At 33.4% G+C, this 15,619-nt stretch overlaps 1 protein-coding gene across 5 annotated transcripts in view; it reads right to left on the reverse strand.

Moving 5' to 3' along the window:
* The window catches only part of dop (microtubule-associated serine/threonine (MAST) protein kinase dop), a 69,025-nt gene that overhangs the window by 31,367 nt on the left and 22,039 nt on the right, over nucleotides 1–15,619 (reverse strand). For all 5 annotated transcript variants that reach the window (XM_089710160.1, XM_089710163.1, XM_089710162.1 and 2 more), the window contains exons 2-4: nucleotides 7,417–7,496; nucleotides 5,049–5,123; nucleotides 571–704 (exon numbers count right to left, since the gene is read on the reverse strand). In XM_089710160.1, the coding sequence (XP_089566286.1) occupies nucleotides 571–704; nucleotides 5,049–5,123; nucleotides 7,417–7,496 (289 nt within the window). The remainder of the gene's footprint in view (nucleotides 1–570; nucleotides 705–5,048; nucleotides 5,124–7,416; nucleotides 7,497–15,619) is intronic.

Below are 15,619 nucleotides of genomic sequence, written 5' to 3' on the forward strand. Positions count from 1 at the left end.
ATAAAACTGAAGGAATTCTGGCCGATTGCAAAAGAAGCTGAACATGGATGCTCTTCGAAATATTTAAAATACATCGTAAGTAAGTTCAGACTTTTATTTGAAGTGCAATTTTTATACCAGCTCAAATTTTCTATACACAAAATTTCATTCCGTATTTTCAGTATGATACACAATCATGCAAACTTTGACATTTATAATAGGATGCAATCTAAAACTGCTTGTCCAATTCATCAAATACTTTCTCTACGATTTGTATACATAATATTACGTATATAATATCCTCATTGGTCGGCAAGTATTTAAATTTTAAAATGCATGATTTGCACTTCTTACTTTTTGTAGTAGCGAGCCCACAAGATAACAGACTGGAATATCACACCAATTACTACTAGAAAAAACATTAGTTGCATAAAAGTTTTATATACCGTGTAAATGTATATAAAAAAACTATACTATATACGGTGTGAATGCCACCGGGGCCCCACGGCCGGCGAGGGGACCGTGCTGGGGGGACTGCAACTGCCTGAACCGACCTGTATATAAGAAGAATTACAAAGAACCAAAACTCACAGATCCTTCCCCCGTTTGACGCTAGACGACAGCAGCGCGTGGTGCAGCGGGTGCGCGTGGTGTGCGTGCCACCGGGGCCCCTCGGCCGGCGAGAGGGGCCCCGTGCCGGGAGAACTGCATCTGCCTGAACCGACCTGGGAAATATAAGAGAAATCATTATTATCAAAATATTTGAGGCCACGCAAAACTGTAAAACCTATTTAAGTTTTCAAAACTATCTGACCTAAACACAATGACTCTATTATACTAGTAGACGCGGTATACGCCAACATCATTGCACTAGAAAACAGCGTAATTAATACATACCTACTTACTAACGCATTATCACCAATACAGTTGTTCTCTCTTTCACTCTCACGCACGAGACATAATACATGTCTCACTCATGTACTTCGTAATAACAACTGCCGATTAAAATATAAAAAGAACGTCCAGCCACGACGCTGAATGGTGCGTGACTAAGTGAAACTCGGGCACTTAGCTGAGTTTTTTCTTGCCAAAATAGAGAGCGGGTAACGTATCTAGCTTTTTTATATATCATAGCCTAAACATTATTTTGTTCCTCTTACGACTCAGAATATAGATACTCATAAAAAATCTGTCAATCTGTGTTGAAAGTCAGCTCAGTCATTATTAAGTTTTCAAAACAACTTAACAACAACTGAAAAGCTAGATTTTATAATTTCCGCTGTGGATTTTTGGTAATGTTATATATTAACTACTAGACCGTGAAGTTGACCTGTATCCATTTCAAACTGCGCAGCTAAAAACAATCGAAATCTTATATATAAAAATGAATCGCAAAATGTGTTGGTAAGCGCATAACTCGAGAACGGCTGAACCGATTTCGATAATTCTTTTTTTATTATATTCCTTGAAGTACGAGGATGGTTTTTATGTAGAGAAAACGTAAATATGTACCACGGGCGAAGCCGGGGCGGACCGCTAGTAAACAATAGAATAAAATTCCACGAAAATTATTTTAGATCTAAAGGAAAATATGAATGTTACAACTTGGATTTTTCCAAGGAATATTCCACGTGTTTTGATTATGGGGTTGCAAGGTTACAGGGCAAGAGTCAAATACGTCATTAAAACTAAAAATTCATTGTCCAAATTTGTTGTTTCTTTGTATTTAACTTTACGACTAGCCTGTTATTTCAACCGACTTCAAAAAAGGAAGAGGTTCACATTTCGACTGTAATTCGTTTTTGGCTTTGTTATCTCAGAACTCGATTATTTTGATGATTCTCTTTATTTCTCAAAGTCAGTGCCTTTCGGTTGGTATTTAAGATCTGTCAAGTTCAGACAATTATAAGTAGATTAAATTTTTTGTTAAAAAATAATTAAGTAGGTAGTTATTTTACATTTTAATCTTATATATAAAAATGAATCGCAAAATGTGTTGGTAAGCGCATAACTCGAGAACGGCTGAACCGATTTCGATAATTCTTTTTTTATTATATTCCTTGAAGTACGAGGATGGTTCTTATGTAGAGAAAACGTAAACATGTACCACGGGCGAAGCCGGGGCGGACCGCTAGTGTTAAATAATTATCTACACTTTCACGCTTACATTTTAAGTGGGACAATTTATTCCTTGTTTGTAAAGGATAAACTTACAATCTAACCATTCTATTCTAACCATCCTACCACCTTATATTACTATACCTTCAAAAAACCTATACCTATTACCTCCAAGAAAGCACATCATATAGAAACTACGATATCAACTTTATAAATACATAACACCAGACCAGTTACTGGCTCAGTAAGTTTCCCTGCATCCCGCCAACCACTATCAACTTGCTGACTTTCTGATTTCCATTCCAGTTCTAACCTTCTATTTATTCTAGCTGTCTATTTGCAAGAAAGTAAATAAAGATTACGAACTTCGCAATACGCCTCAACAGTGCAAAAACTTTCGTTGACTATTATGTAGTATTTTTACAAAACGCGTATTAAATAGGCTTTTATGAATATTTTGTATTCATTTTTTCAGACAACGCACAATGTATGTCAACAAAATTTACATAGGACCTCGTCTCAAACCAAACCTAAGAGCCTCACCTAAAAACAATATCATCAAAACATATTACAACTACCTTAATAAATAAAACAAACACACACACACTCACATTACAACCACCACAATAAAACGAACAAACCTCCTGTACAAAATGATTTAAAAACGTAGACATTACGGCTACCCTCATTACACCGTCCCTATTTACATAAACATCGAGAGATAATAAGTTTTTTGCTACATTCTCCTTGGTTCGGTTCTTGACATCATTCTATGAGTCATAGACGGACGCCCACCGCTCTCATACTTAGAACTTAATTCTTTTTATGTGCTTTAAAACACTTTTCAATGGAGTTTTTTCCGTTATTAATTATATAGAAAAAGTTTTTATTGCGCGCCACGGACAGGTTGTTAGCTGAAACCTTTTAATCTAACGCAATACGAGGAAAAATTGTTTGATATTGTGAAATGAAGTCCAAAGTGAAATAAAAATTCTAAACTCCTACCTATACACAAAACATTGTAGTAAATATTCCCTTCTTGACTTAAGAGTACTAAAACAAACATTGTTGATATATTATTCGTAAATCGTATCTTTACTTATTCATAGTCCGGAACATTAAACACAGAATTCACGAGCAATCCTATCTTTCGATCTCTTTCACGTTCAAATTATTAGACGTAAGAAAGTAAGGGACAAACGTATACTTACTAAAAACTATCTGCAAAAAATATGGATCGGCTCTTCACGAACGGATTCTTATACTTAGTAAATATTTCAAGATTATAAGATAATCTATGCATATCTTTCGAGATTATAGACTTTCCTACGCCTCAAGCTGAGCTTGATGATCGTTAAAATTTATAGCTGGTCGTGACTTGGACAAGGCCGAGTTGACAAATCTCTTTAATTGGTATGACATGTGGTGAGGGCGAGTTGAAAATAGACATAGACAAGAACCTTACAAAGCGCTTACAAAAATAACTTTATATTTATTTATTACACAGAAGACTATTAAATTTTTATTGTGTTCTCTTGCACATTCATGTCATACCTTCGCTAACTAAGTATGGAACAAGCAAAACATGATAACTTGTAACAATTAGGGAAGAAGGCCACGACGCAACCCAACCCAGCTCCAAACGAAAAAAAGAGCATGTGTGCCGAGCACACGTGTCAGAAGTGAAACTTCTTTGGCAAGATTCAAAGATACCAAAATCATCGCTTTACTCCATGACGTGACGAATACCGTGATGCCCATGATGCGACCTTGAAATTTCCTTTCAACGCGCCTAAAGAAGTTTCACTTCAAAAAGTAAAATAAAAATATTTATTTTATATATATTTTATTATTTTACATACGTAAAAGACTAGTAAATATTACAGTTAAAGGAGCTTATAATACAAGTAGACAGTTGACATGACCAGATTACATAACCACTGATTTATTGTTACCAAATTGTAACAATACGCGACATATCGCCTTACGTAAGGCATTACTTCATTTTAACAAACATTTTCATATATTTTCGTACCAAAACGTACGTGATCTGTTTTTGTATTGTGCGCATTTTGTGATACGCTTTAATTTAATATGTGTTTGGCACAACAATGCGATATAAACAAAGATTTGTCCACCTTTGGACTTGTGTATATTAATACTAGCGGTCCGCCCCGGCTTCGCCCGTGGTACATATGAAAAATAGATGTTGGCCGATTCTCAGACTTACCCGATATGCACAGAAAATCTCATGAGAATCGGTCCACCCGTTTCGGAGGAGTATGCAGACTAACATTGTGACACGAGAATTTTATATATAAGACTAGCGGTCCGCCCCGGCTTCGCCCGTGGTACATATGAAAAATAGATGTTGGCCGATTCTCAGACTTACCCGATATGCACAGAAAATTTCATGAGAATCGGTCCACCCGTTTCGGAGGAGTATGCAGACTAACATTGTGACACGAGAATTTTATATATAAGATTAAATATTTAATACATAGGGAATTCATTTATTACATTTCAGACAATACATATACAATAACAATGCTGCCATTGGTAGAAATTTAAATAAAATGAAAATGACTAAACAATGTTAAATAACTCAGGCCCCGGAATCACAGACACAATAGAAAATCTATTGTGTCGTGGACCGATCGGGCCGTTCGAGGCTCAATGGGTTAACGCTATCTATCATTTCAATTTTACTTTTAATTTTACATTGTATGGTGTACTATTCTATTATTGATTATGCGTTTTCGTATTTTTGTTCGTGAAATTCAACTAACTCAATAAAAAAATACCTCCTTGTTACTTATATACCACAACACATCTTAAAAAAATCGACAGAAACGCCAATATTTATATTTTGCTCACGCCACGGAGTATCGAATATTTCCAACTACCCTCCTCTACACTAAAAAAGTCGAATATAGATCAATGTCACTCACCACAAGAGACAGTCGATGGTGAGGCGGCGGCGGCGGCAGACGCGACGGACGACGGTTTACCGCGCATGGCTCTTTCTGCAAATCGGATTTTGATTTAATGTTATTGTTATTATAAAAATGGCTTGAAAACTGTACAAAAATTTTCAATAGAAGATAATATTTATGATATGTATTAAAGGAAAAAATTGCAACAATTACCTATAATGAGCAATCTCTTAATGCACAAAATACGTCCATCATCCATGTAATTTATCAATTTGAATTTATAATAATAAACGATTACGCATGGACGTATAAAAAAAGACGGACGGTATATCGCCTAAACATTGAGTGAAGCCTAGTAATGGCGGCGAAACATCCATGTGTGTGTGCCATGTTGCCATGGCAACAGCTGTCCTGATGACAATGGCGGCTGTATTTTTTTTCTATAAATTTTGCCGTAATAATTTTGTCATTAAAACATAAAAGAAATAACTTGCTTCCCTGTGGAATGTAATCCCTTGTGTTTTGTTATTTAAAATTGTACTGTTGCGGCACCATTTAACCACACAAGACGGCATTTTAAATATTTTTTGTGAAACAGTGACGCAGTTAATCAGTCGGTAGTTCACGACGTAATGGCGGCCGACTAGCTTACTATGGTGAGAGTGTGTGCGTGTTCATTGTCTTTACACGATCGCTAGCTTACTATGGTGGCTTCACGTTGTTTGTTCGTAATACGGTGTCCGTCTTTTTTTATACGTCCATGCGATTACGTATATTATGTTCAATATATTACTTTTTAGTCTTACTTATCTTACTTCAATAGATCGTGTGCGTATCATTTGATTGGATTTGAATATTTTTTAAGTAATAAAATAAGATCCAGAAGAAGTCTTATAAAATTGTTTAAACTTGACCATGAGATGAGTGTTTATAAATCTTGAAAGGTACGAAAGCGGAACAAACAACCAGAGCTGCTTTCTCATTAACATTAGTGGTTATTAACCGACTTCAAAAAAGGAGGAGGTTCTCAATTCGACAGTATTTTTTTTTTTTTTGTATATTTGTTACGCGATTACTCCGGCAATTATAAACCGATTTGAATAATTCTTTTTTTATTTGGTAGGTCATACGTCAGAGGTGGTCCCATTGGCACCAGGTCAGGATCTGATGATGGGATCCCGGGAAAATCGAGGGAAACCCTCAAATTTTGTAGGCATATACACTGTTTATCAGAAATTATTTAAATTTGTACAATGTACATATAGGTATAGTGTTGAAGTCGGTTTTTGTTTTTTTTCTAAAAATTTACTTTATTATTGACTATATTATAGTCCGGATTCAGGTCTTTACATAGTTTCTATGAAATATATCCGTACCATAATATTAGTATGGAATATGGATATAATATTTGTTTCTTTGATTTCTTCTTCTGTTATTTTTTATAGAAAAAGATATATATAAGAATTATTATGATGGATTTTATTATTGATGAGGGAATGGTGTATAGTTAGTGTAGAATTTATTGATTTTATATATATATTATCGATGGAATATAAGTTTAAGGCGTTACCCGGCAATTTCGACTATGTTCAACCTCTATAAAGTCTGGTACAACATAAAGCACAATACCGAAAAAAATATATAAAATAGGATGGTCTTTGATCTTTAATTGCTCGCGAGGACTTTTTTCCAAAGTTAATAGATTTCTAGAAAAAAAATGTGCCGTGGTCATCGATTTCTCCGCAAATACTCTATAAACTTCGTAACCTGCTGACTTAGAGCTCTGAAAATTTTATGTTTAATAAATTATCAGTTACACAACAGTCCCTGACGAGGATATTTTGTTTCACTGATTAGTATCTTTTTAAATACAAAATGCGAGGGAAAAAGAAGGTGCAGGGGGAGAGGTTTGAGATCCGTCAAGTATGCTCAAGGTTATTAGCGCATGTAAAAGCCTTAACAACTTCATTGCATATAAAATTTAAAGAAGTAACTATTACGAAGTTTGGAAATTTATGGTGCATTTAAAACGCGATTATATTATTTGTACCTTTAACAAGTCACGTTCTAGATAATATAATTACACATAAAAATAATCACATCACACGATAATTTATTGTAGTATTGTAGCAGTGTACATAATTATTGTAGTAAACCTATACTTATTATAAATTAAATAATTCATCGGTCTTTTTGTCTGTTTCGCTATAATGACTATAAATCACAACACTGATTTGGATGAAATTTGTAACGAAGATAGTTGAAGACCCAGTATCAAACACAAGCTTTAATTTTTCCAATTTCAATTAATTTGCCCCCAGGTGGAACATTGCACTCAGAATAAATGTATAAAATATTAATCCTTTTGCAAAAGCTAACTCACCACGTGGACGGATAGTGTCGGTGCCGACTTGCCGAGCGCCGAGCGACGCATGCGCAGCAAGTTGCTGCGTTTACCCGCATCTGTTGAAATAAATATTAAAATAAATTATTGAATGAATGAATAAATGAATGAAATTACTTTACTTGCACCAATAACAAAAACAATACGAAAGGATACAAACAATACAAGTACGATAAAATTAATTAACCATAAATTTGATCAAGTATTTATTGTAAAGTTACGTATGTAACAACTGTTGATGAACCTTTTTAATAAATAAATAAATAAAAGTAATAAAATCTACAATTTTTTAGCAGTTTAATACTCTATTAAAATTATAATAATAGCACAGTTCTATATTCCAAAAATCATTGAGCTTTTGAAAGCTTCCGTATTCAGGAGACGCAAGGAAAACAATAAAACATCATTTTTAATAACGCTCTAATGATGAAAGATATAGATAAAGAATACAAGACAAAATCAGCGATAAAAATAGAGTATTTTCTACCGTTTCGTTATCTATTTCTTATTGAAACCGAATATGAATAGGTACTATTATTGGAACTATCTCTTAGATCAAAGAACCTACAAGCCGTGTTTTGTTAAACTGTTTACATGTACCTCATTAATCTATACATATAATAAATCTGTAGAAGGGTCAATTCTGTACATTGAAAATATTGAAGAAATAAATAGCAGGGGGTGTTACTGGATCGATACCAAACCCAAATATGTGATTAAAAAAATTTTTGTCTGTCTGTCTGTCTGTCTGTCTGTATGTGAAGACATCACGTGAAAACTACCGGTTCGATTTCGATGAAACTTGGTATAATTATACCTTATTATCCTGGGCGTAAAATAGGATACTTTTTATCCTGGAAAAATACGTAGAAAAAAATTAGTCTTAATTTTTCAGTTTTATCCATAGACGTTGTTCTGTAGAACCGCGAAGACACGTTGCGTATTATTATAGGCCTAGCCGTATTTGGGTCCAATAGATATTTATAAGATGTCATTGTCAGAGTTACTCAAAATGGAGAAATAAACCATCCACGCGAAGACCGACATCCGCGCGGACGGAGTCGCGGGCGGAAGCTAGTCGCACATAATATCGAATTCCTAGTACCTACAATATCACACATGTTCGTCCGCACGATTGCAAACACAACCGGACTTACAACATCGACGATCAATATTCATATTATGTATTTAAATTGCAAGTTAAAATACATACATACTAAGTTTCAATACGTATTTTGTTTAATACATATATGTATAGAATTTTTCATTAAGTAAAGTTTAGTAGGGTAGATTTTGGCAACCTGTTTCGCTCATCTCATAATAAAATTTATTGACAGATGTCATTAAGTAATTTATCAAAAAAATATTTTACTGTACAATAATGCCAAGTTACACGAATAAAAAGCTTGAAAAAATCACTACAATTTTATAATAAAAGAAATGATTAGATCGTAGGTTCTCCGTCCATTTCACAAATTACACAAGAGATCGCGAAGAAAAAGCTCGTATTTTAAATATTATATATTTGATGAATATCATAATATAATATCGTATGCGTAATGCTGGCATGTTTTCAAATAAACCATCCCACTTTTCCACTCCCAAAGGAAAATATTTAACTTTAATTAACATTTCAAGGGAATCGAATGATATGGGTTTTGAGGTCTCTGTAATTAATTAATGTGACATCAGTTTTCAAATACTTAACATTATTATTATTAAATATGTAGGTATGTATAATAGCTAAATATTATGTAGGTCACTATTAAACTAAAGTTGCCATTTAACTTGACGAAAATAAGCAGACAAGACGAATCAAAACACACACAAAGAATTCCAGAAAGTTCCAGAACAAATGTATTCAAATTTATCAAGTACCCACGGTGCATATAAAATATAAACCTTCCACCGAACACTTCCTAATACCCCAGCCACACGACTCGACGAGTGGTATGGGAAGTGACGAGGGAAGTAAGCAGGGACGTAGTGTGGCCACGTTACTCGTCAATTCGTCATGCCACTCGTCGTGCTCATCGTCCTGCTCACTGCTGTCGGCTTTTGCGCGCGAGTCAAAGGACCGGCAGTACGAGTGCGAATTAGGGATGGGCGTCATGGAATCAACGGACTAGTTAAAACTTAAATTAACCGTCTATATGTACACTCAACGATTCGACTATTCCATCGCTCACCAATGCACTAGTTGAATTCAATGAAGTTTTAAAAAAAAAATATTTTTGGTTTACAAGATCAATGTTTTGAATTTAAACTATAAAAACAAACGATAATAAGTTTTTTAGTAATACATACTTTTTTTAGGGAGTATAATTTTTGTAAGAAAGCATAAACATTTATTAATTGTTTTATTGAGATTAGAATTTATTGTTTTAAGAATTTATTAAATAATAGTTATTTATTTTACACATGGACTAGTCGAAGATTTTAACTAGTTGAACGACTAGTTGATTAACGATCTAGTCTCGTTGATGAAAAATACGTCGACGACCCATCCCTAGTGAAGAGCGTCGCGATTAATCGCGCGAGTAGAGCAGTGTGTGGCCAGACGGCAATATCGAGGCGAGCGGCAGCGCGATGAGCAGGACGAGGAGCAGCACGAGTAGCAGGACGAGTAGCATAGTGTGGCTGGGGTATTACAATCGATCTAACAACAACACGTGCTGTGTAAACAATAAACATATCCCGCCGGCTTATCTTTGTTTATTTAATCTGCCGTACGCAAACTTTATTTTATGGATTTGCAGTTCACAACTTTGGTACAATGCATACTAATTGGCATACAACAAGTGTATAGGCGAATATGTTTATAGATATATGCTTTGATCTCGCGTAAAAATTCGGTAAATTTGTGACCAACATTTTTTTGGAATTTAGCAGAGATATGAGCTCCTCTCATTTCATCGAAGGAACTTGTTGATAAGAGGAAATGAGGAATCAAAATGGATATAACTGTTACACCATAATATGATGGTAACATGAATATTTATGACATGATGAAGTCATAGACTCACAACATATTATATTTTAGTAAAATAAAAATGTACATAAAAAGATTTACTTCATTGTTAAAAATATAAACATGACCCATTTTACGGTTTTACTGAAACAATATTTTATTTTAATTTCACTTTCTAGTTCATACCACGAAAAACAAATGCTATACCTAAAATTAGGACCTTGACCGACTAGATAAACACTTAATCATACGTTAAACATTACAAGAATGTGACGTCACACACCACACCTCCGCTTCTCGTTTATAAATAAAATATAGCATACCTAATAGGGTTGTAACGATACATAATTTTGCCGATACGATACTGCTAAGAAAAAAAATTGAGCCTCAAATATCGATTATTTACCTCAAAATTTGATAAATAATCGGCGATACCGATATCGATGGCTTGGTAAATCAATAGATAATGAATTATGCACTTAATATGCATTAAAGTTACCTACATTTAACAGAGACTCGACTGTAAATCGTATTTTATTTTTTTTTTATATAAATAAAATCCAAACCAAATAAAACAAAAAGAAATATTTAGTATTATCATTTTACAAAGTCAGTTAAAGTATTACATAAAGTCAGTAATCAAAGTTTACTATAGGTAGATTTTTATATCGGCCGATATATCGGTACCGTTACCGATCTATCGTTACATCCCTAATTTATAGTCTGTACAGTCTTTATTATACCTAAGTAGTTATTGGCTGGATTTCAAATGACGACTATAAAATATTTTTCGATCCTATATATCTTGAATAACAAAGCTTCATCATAGAATTTGCTTTTCCTAAATATGTAACTTGTTAGTAAAAAGGCTATCGATTCAATTAATCAATGTCAATTATCTTTACAGGCCTATTTTTCATACGAGTTGGCCAAGCAATCACAATAAAAATGTACATACATTTTTATCTTTGTAGACACACTTGTAATAGACGTGGCAATTAAGAATATTTTAAGAGGGCAATTTCTAAAACTGACCATTTAATTCGTAATAGGTGTAACCCACGTAACCCCTCATATTCTTTGCGGGAACAATGTCAAATTTTCTTTAATAAAAAAAAACAACACAGAATATCTAGTCATCTAAAATTAGGGGTTTGGCACACTCGCTATAAACATTATCGCTTGTGACGTCACGGGTCACACCTCCGTGTCACTCGCGCCTAATTAACACGATGTTATCATTATCTGTATAATTATTTTAAACAAAATAGCATTATTTACACAATTATAAAACAAGAACAGCTGTTTCTAATAATGTCTTACTTTTATCTGTCTAGAATAACAATATAACTTGTTATAGCTTTAATATATCGCATAAATCTATACGAAAATTACCCGTTCGATTTACAAAATAATTCCCGCCAAAGAAATATTAAAAAAAATAATGTCGTAAATGTTTAGAAAATTAATACATAATTCTATTATACATGTACATGATAGATATCATTGAAAATAAGTAAGGAGACATAAAAATAAGGTTTCCGATACAGACTAAATAATAATAATGTTAAAAAAAACTACCAAAATATTTAATCAGACAAACATACCTATACAAAACCGCATACGAATCTCGAATCCAAAATAAAATAATAAATCTTATCCTACTTCCTATCCTACTATCTTACTAATCTGCGAAAGTTTGTGAGGATGCGTGTGTGTTTGTTACTCTTTCACGCAAATACTACTAAACCGATTACAATGACATTTAGCACACATATAGAGGGTAAGTTGGATTAACACATAGGATAGGTTTTATCCCGGAAATCCCACGGGAACGGGAACTATGCGGGTTTTCCCTTGAAAACGCGGGCGAAGATCTAGTATAACATAAAACTGCAAGAATAATCCGCTTGGACTTTCGCTAGTCGATAAAACCTATGTAATAATACTTGTAATAAACTTTCTTGGCAGCCACTAGAGGTGTAGAAATTAAAAATTAAACAATCATTTGTCACTAAACAATTAAATTGAAAAATTCTCACAGCCTATATTTCTGTTCGGCTAACCGCAAAGCTACGGTTCTTGCCGATAACAAACAAATATAATTTTTTTTCGATCAATATATTTTGTGTGGGTTTATTTGTTAAAAACCATTAAAAAGCATCTTTTCCGAGTAACATCATCGTCACTTTCTATCCCGGGACAACTCGGACAAAGCTGTGGTACCACACTCTTAATACATACAATTAATATACTAATAGAATTACCTGAATCTGTCTGTAACTGCAGCATTTTATTGCCATATTTTAAACATTATAAACCGTGCAAAAACATCACGTGCCGCGGTCGGCGCGTTTCCAAGCTTTTGTTTACATTGAATCGAGCATGCCAAGTGTGATATTGCACCAACATTTTATATGATGTGACGCCAGCGTTGTATGGTACAGCGTCGATTATCGCGGGAGCGTGAAAATAACATTTTTATTAGAGTTTAAATATTTGTTTTGTGTTAGTGTGTTCTAGCTTTGATGTGATTTGGATATTAGACGAAATTTAGATATAATAAATAAATTATTTTTTAATTAACTAATGAAATTTTGTAGGTGGAGTACCTACTCCGTAATATCCTAATCGAACTGTTTTCGTTGGAGCAACATCTAAACGAAACATACAAACTTTCACATACCCGTGTTATATCAAAAACTTGTTAAAGCATTTCTCATTATTTTTAAAGCAAGTCGCTTTCACGTTATAACAAATGATTATAAAAATTAAAAATAGTCCGAGTAGCAACCTTCAGCAAGATCATCTTCATACCAGTAATAACACTTTTAGTTCATATTCATTATAGCGTGGGCTGAAATATGCATAACTGGGTCAATCAACTTTTTAACCGACACTACCATGTCCCAGCTGCTTTAGGTCTCAAATTACAGAAAATTAAAATATTTCTTAAAAATATAATTTACGTTTAGGTTGATACATTCCTAAATGATTATAATGCACAGTCAATTTTGATAATAAGCATTAAATTTACAGAAAAAATATGGTAACTCTGTATACTATTTCTCGCCTCCCATATAAAACGGAGCTGTCCCCAGAGAGAAGTAACGTTAGTTATTGCTGCATGCTGAAAATAAATTCTATGGAATAGCGCATACTTATTCGTGAATATTCTGCATAATTAAATAAAGTTTATTATATGTTGGTAAAAAGTGGAACAATCTTATTCTATTACATTTTTAAACAGTGTAAAAGTTCTGTCCCTAATTTATCACATTTCAATGTGTATGCTGAGTTACCTGCCAAAACTACTAGAAAAGATACGCTAGATGTCGCTAGCTGTCGCGAATAGAATCCCGTGTCGCCTAAAGTCTTTGTCGGCGCGGTGGCATCTCTTTGACGTGAGCCGAACGCCACCAGTTGCCGACTATCTATCTGCGGAGTGCGCGTGTGTTTATTCGGTGTCAACGGAGTGACCGGATTATTTCGATAAAGAGGTAAATATTTTAATAATAATCAAATTAACTTCGAAGTTTGTTGGGTTTTAATTTTAAATGGTCAGGATAAATTTACCATGTGATGCGACAATTTTATTTAATAGGGTGTTACTTAAAAAATGTCTACTGAGTTACTTGTATGTTGCGTTACTAAAATGGTAACTCTAGAGACAAATTTGGTAACTCCTGAGACAGTAAATGAAATTGTGATGTGTTTTATGTTTATGGTGAGGTATTAAATCACGTAATTACTTTCAGATTACATCTAATAAGTATGGCGTTAAAGGCGGCAGAAAAGCAGAAAAGATATTATAGAGAGAAACTTAAAAATAATCCAGAAAAATACGAAGAGGCTAAAAGAAAGCACAGAGAACTGTATCATAAAACTAAAAGACTGGTTAAGGACTTGACTACAAAAGAAAAGCGTAATGCTAATATTACTTGGAAATTGCGACTGCGGCAATACCGCAAAAACAAAAAAACTTAAGAAAATCTTATGGCCACCACACCTCCCAGTTCACCAGTTTCCAGTTTACCAAAGACGCAAAAAGATTCAGGTTGGATGAGATGGATATCTGCTACATCAGTTACGATGATGTCAATAAAATATTGCCAGCTCCTGCTTTTATCAAGAGAGGTCACAGGACATACTATGAGTTTAAGACAGCAATAGATGTTTTTGAAAAATGATAGGTTCCTACTTGATCTCAAAGAATATTTCAAAAAATTGACAAAGATAGGTAGATTAAACTATTTTGTTATAATACTTAAGTCTTATTCACGAGGTATAAAGGTTTATTTTTAATGGTTCAACACATAAACACAGTAAGAATTATCCTGAGTTACCAAATTTGTCTCTAGAGTTACGTTTTGTCCCCATAATTTATAAACAGTTGTAATGATAATTAATGTATTGTTGATTTTCTAAGAATTGTTATTTTATTTTAATCATAATAGTAGAATATTTCCTTTGATCTCAGAAAATTTAAGCAAGTTACGCTATCTTGAAAAGATATAATAGAGAAAATAAGCATGTTTATGTAACGTTGGTAACGCAGCATAATACATGTTGTTTATAATTTAAGGTAAAACAGGTAAAATGATTACCATGGCATAGGTGCCAAATGATGTGATTTTGCATGAGAAAATAAATACATTAAAAAAATACATTAAAATGATTTCCTTTTTATTTATAAATTGATCAATTTTTTAGTAACGCAAGTGACAAAAAAAATGACTTGGGTAGATATTTTAGTCTATTTTAAGAAAAATATCCGATAAACTTCGCTGCTTTTTTAGGAAAACACATATTCATTTAATGTGTTACCGAAAATAACTGAAATAATTCAAATATTCCATTATAAAAAAACACAGAAAAAAAAATGTTAACCTATTTTCAGTGTCGGTAAAAAAGTTGATTGACCCAACTATCCAAGTGCCCTTGTTTCGCTTGGCTTAGAATTCGCTCAAACCAAGTAGTTCACTACTAACTAGGTACATCGTTCACTAATTGTCAAGCAAACAGTAGTTTATAGAAATATAAACTATACGTTATAGAAATCAAGCTGTAACACGTAAATAACATGATCTATTACTATTAAGTCGTAGAAAAAATTCCACAGTAGTAAGGTATACATCAAAGTCCCGGCACAACTTTTTACCACCATAAATATATAAGACTTAGAATTATAAGTTCATACATTTGCTTGAA

The sequence above is a fragment of the Colias philodice genome, chromosome 24, assembly GCF_061535455.1.
Source record: "Colias philodice isolate Cphi_HAF_F1 chromosome 24, ilColPhil1 Martin Lab GWU primary, whole genome shotgun sequence".
NCBI lineage: Eukaryota > Metazoa > Arthropoda > Insecta > Lepidoptera > Pieridae > Colias > Colias philodice.